Below are 11,418 nucleotides of genomic sequence, written 5' to 3'. Positions count from 1 at the left end.
AAACCACTAGAACCTTGATCCTGTAATAACTTTTGTTGGAACAAAGACACTAATTAAGACAATTAACAGCAAGTTGCTGCATCTGGGTATGCTGTCTATGCTTATGCTTGGGTCGATTGTTTGAATCAGGCTTTACAAGTAATCAATCATTTGAAATGAATTCAAGCATTTTATGGAGACTTTAGGCCATCATTGTTCAGGTAGGTATTGGTATGGTGGTTGTGATCACTTCATAAAGATGTGACAGTGATATTTGAGGTTTCCACTTAATTTAATTGATTATTTGTCATGAATAATAGAGAATGAATGAGTTGTGAAAATAGGATCTTAATTGTATTTTCCATCATAGCTTGGATCAACTGCAATTGGTATACAGACCTCTGAGGGTGTGGTTCTTGCAGTTGAAAAGAGAATTACCTCTCCTCTTATGGAGCCATCCAGTGTCGAGAAGATAGTGGAAATAGACAGTCATATTGGTAAGAACAGACATTTAGTTTAACTTCGTCCATAAGGTCTTTCTTTGAATTTAGACAACCAATGATACTCCTTGGCTGGTACTTGTATGTTATCAGTTCATTAACTAAGGCATTAATTAAGACCAACGGGTTGCTATGGTTGCCAAGTGCCATGGTAACCTGGTGACGATGCTCTTCTTTGAACAATAATTTACCTTTTGTGTAAAGTGGATTGGTACTGTAGATTACGCTTACCAAGTTTGTATTTGAGATAAAAGCATTTAAGACAAAATATTGGGTGTTTTTAAGATTGATCTCTGGTTGCTATGGTAACCTATTACATTACAGCTTTCAGCAGATTTTGTTAAGCAATAATATTATTGTTGTGTTACATGGTACCAAAACATGGCTGCTTAGTGACCTGGTGTTAAAGATCTAGAGTCTATCCCTATAGTGCAGTTTCTTGAAATTGTCGCAATTTGTTTGAGCGCTCTTTCTCTCATTGCCCATTTCATCATCATCACATTCAATACAAATCTATTTTTAAGGTTGTGCTGTGAGTGGTCTCATTGCTGACTCCAGAACGATGGTTGACAAAGCAAGAGTGGAAGCACAGGTAGTCACATATGTCAACTTATAAAAGTGCTACATTTTTATTTCCTGCAATAATTATTATAATGCAGTTGCAACAATATAACTACTATGTATATTAACTACTATAATAATGATTATTATATTAAATAAGTGTGTGTAATCAAATTGTTTAATCGTGAAATTAGGAAATAATTTCACTTGCGTTTTGTAAAAATTCTGATTTCCTAATTTCACGAGAAAACCATTTGATTACCTTTTAAAGTCGTGGGTGACAAATTACGCTCACAACCGTAATTGTAAAATCGCTCGAGTACTTTATCCAACTGCTCAGGAAGAATCATCTCCAGGTTTTTCTCAAGGCTATTTTCGTCACACCACTTCTCAAAAACTCTCACCCAGTTAATTATTGTGCTCTTTCACATATTTAAATTTTCTGCCGCTTCTTTTAATTTCGTAACTTCTTGAATGGTCACTGTCTTAAATCTAGACGCCATCTTGGCTCTGATCGAGATACAAGAGATGTTACCATGGCAATTTTGTAATTTCACATGTGAAATTATAAATTAACGCTGAAATTTCGCGCTTAAATTAAGGAGTAATTTGTCACCCATGATATTATAAGAATAATATTATTTGAAGTTAAATTGTTCATTCTTTTAAAATATGTACATTGGTAAACAGAAGGTGACAAGAAAAAATAAACTTTAGAAAACGTGATCAAAAGCCTTGATACAAAGTTGTGCAAAATCCCCAAATACATTGCAACAACTAAATAAAAATGGCAGTGAAGATCTTAATGTGTTCAGAAAACAGGCCTTTTTTAAAATTCCTTTCACAGATGTATGAGGAGAAGATGAAATTTTCTGTTCTAATTTTTATACAGATCAGTAAGACAAATTAACCAAAGACATTAATACTACATTTCTCTTCATCTTATGTCTTGTAGAATCACTGGTTCACATACAATGAGCAAATGAGCGTGGAGAGTGTAACACAAGCTGTGTCAAATCTTGCACTTGAATTTGGAGACGATGATGCAAGAGAAGGTGCAATGGTAAGGATTTATCGACAATGAAACAAGGCTAAATTTTGATTTTACTGAAGTTTAACTTAAGTCAATATCATATATTGTCTCTGGAAACATCAGGATTTGAGGGAATACAAAACTAACTAGTTTCTCGAGGGACCAGACATTAATAGTCCATTTCCGAGTTCATGTTCGCCTCTTCTTCAAAGCGCGTCTAAGTGCGAAGTTTTTCTTATGAAAATTAGTTTTCATTCATATGCAAAGTAGAACTAATTACCATCACAAAAACTTCGCACTTAGACTCGCTTTGAAGAGGAGGAAGATGTGAACTCGGAAATGGCCTATTGCTTTGTTATATATTATATAGTGCTGCTGTATCCAGTGCGGTCAACAACTGCAGAATTGTATCCCGATCGGGATTCATTTGAATTTGATCAGGGGCTCATAACCAAGAATCGACCAATCATACTTGTAGTGCTCATTTTGTTGAGTGAAAGTCTAGGTATATACAATACCAGTTGTTTCAACATTGTGTATAGGTGACTTATGAGTGGCTCTTTGTAGTTTTCAGTGCTTGTTAGATTATGACACCCTGCTAGTGCTTGGCAATGTGATCTATGGTGGATCCTATAATCCTTAAAATGTAATTCGGAATAAAATGACTTCAGTCCAAGCTTAAGCTTGTCAATTTTCTCTGTTCCCTTACTGAAACATCTGATTGTCTATGACTGTGAATAACAACTCTTTGATCCTTTCTTTGCATGAAAAAGCTGTTTTCTATTTGTTACTTAGAGTCGCCCATTTGGAGTAGCATTGTTATTTGGTGGAGTAGATAACAAAGGACCCCAACTGTAAGTATGGATTGGTGATTCTTTTTGCTGGGGAAGAAGCGGGTTCAGTAGTGTTGCAGCTCTTTTTCTAGTACAATTTACATTTTCAATACAAAGTCCCTTCAAAGAACAAAATAATTTAGCATGATTGCTGTTGGTCGTAGGATTAGGCACATAATGTTGTTTTTGGCTTTTAATCAAGTCATTCTCTACATTGAGTTTGGCCCAAACAAATCCCTTTTCATTCTTATCTGTTTCAGATATCACTTGGATCCATCTGGGACATTCTTTCAATACAATGCAAAAGCTATAGGTATAGTATGATAATGATGTTTGGTTACCTGAACAATAATAATTATATTCGCTTGGTAGATTATCTTGTCTAAGAAAGTTAATGACTCTAATTATTAATTTAAGTTTTATTTAAACAAGGCATCTCCTTGTTCTGTATTACTTGACCTACATGTAATAACCCAAATATTAGATCTTGTATTTAAAATATTTTTGATGATCTGTGTAATTGAATTGAGCAAATAAGTGAATGAATAAATAAATAAATAAAGGACAGAAATAATTTATTTGCTTTCTTATTCTAGTCCTTTTAAAGTAATCTTTTTTTCTTCAATATACATAGTTATGCAATTAAATTCTGGGAAAATGCGGTCGATTGGGGATTTGTATGGTATTAATGGGCCTGCTATTAGTAGGGGTTTTTGGGAATTTGCAAGTCATTAATAACTGAATCAATCAATGAATCATCATTAAGTACTCAATCACTTGGTTAATTAATTACTTGATTTGAAACCAAATGCCAGGATCCGGATCAGAAGGAGCTCAGCAGGCTTTAGAGGAAGTTTATCACAAGGTACACCATTATTATGTTAATTATCAAGCAACAATACATACATGCATTTTTAATCTGCTGTTGCTAGAGGAGGCTCGTGTCCAGGGAAAAACTGTGATCAATTTCCAAGGCTTCAAACTCCCACCAAAATACACTTTCTGATATGACAGACCAGGACATACTTCCTTACAAAAGGGAAGTATGTTTTTCCCTCTTGAAAAGATCACGTTTCTCAATCCACAATTTTTTTAGCTATTCTTAATCAAATGATGTTACTGCTACTCCAACACTTATGCTTTTTATCCAAAAGTTTAAAATAGACATGCTACTTTTTAAGGCTTGCTTTGGTTAACGTCTTCGATAAATCTTTTTAGTCAATGACATTGAGAGAGGCATGTAAATCTGCATTGACGATACTCAAACAAGTCATGGAGGAAAAACTCAATGCCACAAATGTAGAGGTGAGAGAAAGTTGTCAATGAAGGGTGCTAAGCAATATACATACACACTGTACACTACTGTTAGTTTTTTAATTTATTCCTTGATCTAGGACATCATCTGAATGGGGCTTCACTCAAAATTGAACGGATCTATCAAGTACTTTGCATTCCACTATTGAAAAAAACAAAGACAAGTTTTGAGAACATCCTTTTGAATTGCTTGATCATTGGTCAATGGTCTGCTAATGTTTTGTTTGAAACAAGAAGAAAACTGTGTTGCACATTTTTAGTTTGCAGATAAAAAAACTAGTCAAAATTGTTCATTATTGCGCGAAAAATATATAAATTGCCATACGTTTTGAGGCTGCTGCCTCCTCATCAGTGGATAAAAAGCAACAGTTGCTTTGAGTTGCTTTTTATCCACTGATGAAGAGGCAGCAGCCTCAAAACGTATGGCAATTTACATATTTTTTGTGCAATAATGAACAATTTTGACTAGTTTTTTTAATGTTTTGTTTGCTGTACAATTCATTATAAGCGAATTTTTTAATGGCAATTTAGTAAAATACGTTTCCCAAATGTAAACAAGTTTGTCCCAGCAATGAAAGCATGAAAGTTGTAAAGAACACTTTAAATTGGATACAATATTCAAAGGTCTTCAAAATCAAAACAAGACTATCTTGCAGTGTCATTTGAAAATATGCAAATCCCCATCAGTTCTTGTATTTCGTTTTCACAATCACTGTACTAAAAAGTAGTCCTTTCTGTTTTCAGCTTGCAACTGCCACACCAGATAGGAAATTCCGCATGTTTACGAAAGAGGAGATTGACACCCTTGTACAGGAGATAAAATGATACTCCAGACATTCGAAAAAATAGTTGGTTTTAGGACAATTCACCCTACTGACATTCAGTGTTTGTTAATAAAACTCAGTGAATGTTTATTAGCTGTGTCTGGCTTCTTTCTTTACCTTCCCATCACAATCGTGCTTTATTTGTAGCCATCATCAGTGGCCCTTTTCAGTTTTTTTGCTACCAAAGTGGCCCGGGTTCGATTCCCAGACCCGGTGTCAAAAGCAAAAGCTGGCTGCACAACAGGAACAGTGACTTCGAACCTGCTACCGGTACTTACCAAAGAACAACGAATTTCCAAGAGATGCTACACTACCTTGGTTAACAAAACATAAAAACAGGCCCATGTTTCTTACTTCTTTATTTTCTCAAAAATATGATTAAAAAATGCTTAAAGGTATTATAATAATAATAATATTACTGTTATTAATAATTATCACTTTTTTACAGTGTGCCAATGCTTACTGATTTCTTGTTTTGATAACTAGACTATCAATTTAAAAATAATCAAGTGCATTCAGCATTTTGTTCAAATACCTTGAATGTCTGGTTCAGCTTAGCCTTTCAAATCTTTAATGAAACAAAACACAGTCTATTTGCAAATCACCAGGCGGCTTGGGCAAAGTATTATGAGGGAGATCACTAGGGGCCTAAGGCTGGGGATTCTTCCCAGATACTATGAGAATGATTGCTGCCTATATATGTGTGTTTAAGACCAGCTCCCTAGTTTCTTACTACAAACTGTGTCACCTCATTCCTTTCTCACTACTTTGACTTTAATACCCAGCACCTTGAATCTGGTATTGTAAAGGACATTTGAAAATGAAATTACTTTACTCAAATAGAATTAGGTCCTCATATGAATATGAATGCTATTGTTTGTCAAAATAGGTCACTTGCTCTCTTACTTTCTTAACTATTTTAGTTTCTCCATGTTTTAAGGTACAAAACATTTGGTTTGAAATTCCTTTGTTGTGTAGTGCTTCGCTCAACTTCTTTGGTGGGTCGAGGTAGTGCTAAACAAAAAACAAAAAGCTCAGATTAGCCATATTATGATTACAGTGTGAAAACGGTCTTTGTCTGATTCATTAAATAATAATAATAATAATAATAATAATAATAATAATAATAATAATAATAATAATAATAATAATAATAAATCACTAGTGACAGCATAGGAAAATGCTCCATTAGCATTTAGTTTCCATGTATAACCCCTGTAAATCCTGATAATTTAAAAAGTGTTACCCTAATAGAAATATTGCTCATGCTCTGAAATAAAAATTACAGAAGTAATTCTAATATTAAATTTTAAGCTAATATTTCATTTCACCAACAGCTTGCCATTGTAAAGACATATACCGTACATTAGGAACAGATCACCCACTCATATCATGTCTATATTAAACTTATCATACCCTATTCAATTACCTTAGGGAAAATGACCCTGTGTACAAAAACTGTTAAAATTAAAGATAACAGCAGGGTTTGTAGGGTCACAGGAAACCTGGACTGTTAGGGAACCAGAAAAATTATTCCTTTATCCAAGGTCACAAAGTGCATGCAGTTCGAATGTGGGTTTGTGGAATTCCTGAAAAATGATAGTTGTTTGGCAGGGTATGCTTTGTTTTTACAGTATTTTCAAAAGCAACGTAATATCATCATTTCTGGAATTATAAATTAAAGGTCATTTAAGTGCTTCTATGATCAAAAAATTGTTTTCTTTTTTTCTTCAGATTTTGAAAGTATGTTTGCTTAAAACCTGACTGGCAAAATTTTGAGCTTTGATTTTTATCCAAAGGCTGTTTACTTTGAGTGTAAGGTTTGGATTTTATGGTCCGCCATTACTCACGTTAAAAACCGACCCATTGGACCTCAGAGGGTTGGATCTAGGGAAAGGTGATGCCATTTACTCACAAGCTTAAAATTTCAGTGTGTAAAATAATGCAACTTATTATATATGCAAAATACGAGTTTAAAAATCTGAAAGCCTGAAACTCCTGTGCTGCATATTAATTTAGCCGCGTACACACACATTGAGTCTTTGACGTCATTTTCTCCTCAACCCAGCTCTCTAGTCATGATGGCAGATCAATAAATAACAAAATTCCACTTTAAAAAGTGCAAAATATTATTATTAATGTTCATAAAGGGAGTTAAGAAGTTAAAAATAAAAAAAAAAGGATGAACCCTGAAAAAATCTATTACCGGTAGTAATAATAAATTATTATTATTATTATTATTAGTAGTAGTAGTAGTAGTAGTAGTAGCAGTAGTAGTAGTAGTAGTAGTAGTAGTATTATTAAAATATTAATACCTAGTTACCTCATAAGACAAATTAAATGTTCCCCAGTGAATTCCTAAAGAAAAATTTGACCTCACATCCTGGTGAATTTCTACCGCCTCTTCTGGATTAACATGTTGAAAAGACATCAGCCCCCTATAACATCAAACACTCAATTCTCATTAATGGTGAAATGATACAGAGAGACCTTCCCCTGCACAAAAGTCATTTATTGACCAACACCAGTGCCAATTCAGCTTGTGTCTTGCTGTATGTATGATGTGGGCTATTAAGACTGTCTACAAGTATCCAAGATTTTCGGGGAGAGCGTTTGTTGCCAAAGTGGCATCTAAGATTCTGTGGTAGTTTTGCATCCACTTAGATGATGAAAGGTTTCTATAATTGCAAAAGTAAAAGGCATGAGGGATTTTTGTTTGTGTTTGTCTTAAGGTCATACGGACATATAATCTAAATGTAGTGGGGGAAGGGGGGCAAACACTAACTTAGGAGTGAAGATGCCTTTATCATGAAATCATTTTCAAAGGCATCTGATCTTGTTAACTTAAGGTCTTTACTGGCAATGACCAAGTGAAAGACATTTTTAATTGTATCAAGCAAATTCCAGGGTTACCGATAGTGACTTCTCTTTTATTGCCTATCGGTTATTTCTGAAAATCGCGGCCAAATTTCCAGCAAATGTGATCATGATGCATAACTTCTGCAAAGAATTGTGGCAGGTCATACACAAAAATTAAGGGTAACAATGCCAGATGAATGCCTCTTTTTATCAATTCGAATTCACTTTGAACAAAAAAACAAAACACAGAAAATGGCCACTTAAAACAGTTTTTGCATGCACTCTTCTACCATTACCCATCAATTGAGCGGTTTGTAAAGTTAACTAACACACCTCGGTTCATATGCGCCAATAGGAATAGCTGCTAGATCAAATGGTCCATACGTCTTTCCAATCTGCTTAAAAATATGGCAATAGCCAGAATCTCCAGCAAAGAAAAACCTATTTTTTGCACCAATAACTGTCCAACTGCCCCATAAAACGTGGTTTGTATCATTAAGTCCCCTACGGCACCAGTGCTGTGCAGGAGTGAAGGCAAACTTGACAGCTTTGGTTTTGTTTGTGAATTTAGGGTGGTGGCATTCATTCCACCACTCAAGCTCAACCACATTCTTACAGCCACAGTCATTCATCCAAGAGCGCAGTCCCATGGGTACAAACCAGTGAATTTTATGGCCAAATCTTTCATTTAGGTCACAGACTGACCCATAGTCAAGGTGGTCATAATGATTGTGACTGATACAAACAGCATCAATGACAGGAAGCTCATCCACTGCACAAGGCACAGGACGATAGCGCTTCACTCCAACACCATGAGCCATTCCACAATAGTCATTTAAGACAGGGTCCGTTAGAATGTTTAAGCCATCCATTTGAACCAGCACTGTGGCATGGCCAATCCAAGTCACTTGAATGTCTTCACTGGGAGGGGACTGTAAGGTTTTTCTGCTCGGCTTGACAAGTGGCAGAGTGTTGTCTAGTGCCTGCAAATTGAGAAAAAGTGATTTAAACAAAAATTGTTTATTTAAAGGGCAGTGGTAGGGAAAGTGTTTAACTGGTGTTAAATCTAAAACCCAAATAATTTAAATTACAGTAATAATATTATCAAAATCACGTTTTTCTCGGCTCTTATTTCTAGTGATTGATGCTAAAAAAAATTGCAAAAAATGAAGACCATGGAGAAACACATTTTTATATTGACAAATACCACACAGTAATTCATGGTTTGCACATTTCCCACCTTTTTATAAGAAATTATATTGGCAAAATGAAAAAAGAGCCAAAAGTACCCACTAACCAAAACCAGCACCCTCCCCCACCCCCCCCAAAAAGAGACTGATATATTAATTTCCTTAGCAGTTTTGGAAAACATGAGAACAACTTTACTTTATAGTTATATTGAAACAAATCCATTAAATTGCCTCCTGGCAAACTGCTGTTGTTTGGTGATTCCCAAAACCATTTCATGGCTTGTAATAATGACGGTAACCGTGCTCCCCTCCAAGGAATTCGGAATTGCCCATTCACTCTTTGAGCCTTGGGATATTCTTTGCTTGTATCAAAAATTGCAGCGTGTTGTTGACTTGTTGATACCTTTGATCTTTTTAGTCTGTGGATCAACAATATCAGAGTATGCAACAACTGCATCAAAAGAAAATGTAAGGCATGCGCCAGGTTGACAAAATTAGCTGACCAAGGACAAGAAATGCCCCATACTTCATTCTCAAGTAAACTACTCAAGCTTCACTGCCAACACAGTCAGCCATACACTATGGCAGAAGTACTTTTCTAACACAGCAGCCTAATTAACCCTTTGACGTCCAAACCGGCCTAAACCGGCCAGACTTAGTATTTTACTTTGTCTAACACCAGACGATTTTACTCGTCAATGGGGAGCCCCTGGGAGTCAATGGATTAAGCAAATTACTGATGACACAACAAATTATAATTTAATTTTAAGGACATTTTTTAGGACTTTTTAGAAATGTACACCATAAATCTTGGTCTTTTCTCAGAAATGCCGAAACCCTTATCATTTTTTATTTTATACCATCCCACTCCCATGCAATATGTTTCAGGGATGTACTCTAGCAGCACCCCTTGGCCCCCAAGGGCTAACGTTTGCCTTCAGGCTACAAGGAATTAAATTTATACCAAAATAAGCTGCTAGGCACCGTGGATTTCAAAATTCCAGAGGTTTAGTCTCAGTAAAACACTTCTTAGAGCACAGCCTTGTGTGTGAGTCAAACATCTGTGATGTGGGTTTATTATTAAATTTAATATTAAAAATCACACCGGAGATGAGCCTTATATGTAATCAAGCATGTTTCTATCCAAATAGGAAACTCTCATCTCAAGGAAATCCTAACCTTTGAACTTGACATTGCCTTAATGGATTGCTAATTTTCAAATAAAGTTGCTTATTTAATGATAAACTGAAATAACACCTTAATCGTTGAAAGTGGCTTCCATGATTGGGTATAAGCGCTAAGCCTGCAACCTTCGCTTCCTGTAAGTGAGACGATCTCGGCCTAAATAATAACCTCGTCATATTTAAACCGAAGAACTGACTACAACTGTTAACTTTCGCTAAGCCGCCATCTTGGATAAACCGTCCCGGTCGTCCCGGGAACGAGTTGGACCCCAGACCCCAATCAACTGCGGCTGCGGGTGTGAAAAGAGCGGGAAAAATGAGCGGGAACACGAAGGAGGAGAAAGATATTTGCTGTAAGTAATGTTACTTTATCTTCTCTTTTTTCTATTCAAAACGTCGTTAACTCGACTTTCAACTATCCTAATAACGTTGGTTGATTTTTCGGATACGTTATTGAAGTGTTTATAAGACTTACGCCGCTTTTATTTTGCAGGGAAATTATCTTCGTTGACTTTGAAATTCACTGACCACAAGTCGATGCTTGGAAAAGAAATTCCTTGGTAAGATAACAAATTTACTTTGTTACTTTAACAGACAACAAAAGGAATTATCGATGCAAATGGCACGTTTGTAGAGAGCGGAATTAAATTCAGCTAAAATTTGACTTTCTAATCGACGCGCGTAAAACAACTAGACAGGACTTTAATAATCTCACACAATTTAAAACATGTTATTGGTTGTGTTTTCACGAACGGTTTCTCAGGCCGCTTAGCGAGTGACAACCGAAAATTCCGTGAAAACAGTTCCTTTTCCAACTCGCTTTAAAGTTAAGCGAGTCGGCAAATAAGATAGAATATCTCATTAAGCTTAAGCCTAAATTTAAGCCACGACACCATGTAGGTTAAGGTGGCTTACTACAGTTTTCCGAAGAAAAAGATCAATATTAATTAAAGCAACAAGAGGTCTCTTCTGAAGTGTTAGTCACTTCAAATGAAGTGCTTAGTGACCTAGTTCCTAGAGGGGGGACTGGAAACTAGACATTTCAAAGGCCTTTTTCTCAAAACCTAGCCGTATGACCAGGGTCAAAATTTTGGGAATTAGTAAACAATGTGACCATGAAACTGTCAACATTTCTCAAAAA

General features: G+C 35.6%; 2 protein-coding genes across 2 annotated transcripts in view; one reads left to right on the top strand and one right to left on the bottom strand.

Annotated features, from left to right (window-relative positions):
• LOC138011597 (proteasome subunit alpha type-5-like) overlaps positions 1–5,137 on the top strand; it is a 5,892-nt gene extending 755 nt beyond the window's left edge. Inside the window, exons 4-11 of the mRNA XM_068858676.1 lie at positions 350–476; positions 1,004–1,071; positions 1,996–2,103; positions 2,869–2,927; positions 3,167–3,219; positions 3,722–3,771; positions 4,125–4,211; positions 4,965–5,137. Coding sequence (XP_068714777.1) covers positions 350–476; positions 1,004–1,071; positions 1,996–2,103; positions 2,869–2,927; positions 3,167–3,219; positions 3,722–3,771; positions 4,125–4,211; positions 4,965–5,045 — 633 coding nt within the window. The 3' untranslated portion in view covers positions 5,046–5,137. The remainder of the gene's footprint in view (positions 1–349; positions 477–1,003; positions 1,072–1,995; positions 2,104–2,868; positions 2,928–3,166; positions 3,220–3,721; positions 3,772–4,124; positions 4,212–4,964) is intronic.
• Positions 5,138–5,385: 248 nt separating this feature from the next.
• On the bottom strand, positions 5,386–10,509 carry LOC138010540 (N-acyl-phosphatidylethanolamine-hydrolyzing phospholipase D-like). The gene is made up of 5 exons (XM_068857521.1): positions 10,351–10,509; positions 9,290–9,512; positions 8,237–8,886; positions 7,368–7,482; positions 5,386–6,058 (listed from the first exon to the last, which is right to left on the bottom strand). Exons 1-5 carry the CDS (start codon positions 10,452–10,454, stop codon positions 5,915–5,917), a joined length of 1,236 nt encoding a protein of 411 aa, XP_068713622.1. The 5' UTR covers positions 10,455–10,509; the 3' UTR covers positions 5,386–5,914.
• Between the last annotated feature and the right edge of the window lie 909 nt (positions 10,510–11,418).

Source organism: Montipora foliosa, chromosome 7 (assembly GCF_036669935.1).
Source record: "Montipora foliosa isolate CH-2021 chromosome 7, ASM3666993v2, whole genome shotgun sequence".
Classification (NCBI taxonomy): domain Eukaryota; kingdom Metazoa; phylum Cnidaria; class Anthozoa; order Scleractinia; family Acroporidae; genus Montipora; species Montipora foliosa.
Note: the sequence above shows the minus strand (reverse complement) of the source record. Positions and strands in the feature narration are given on the sequence as shown.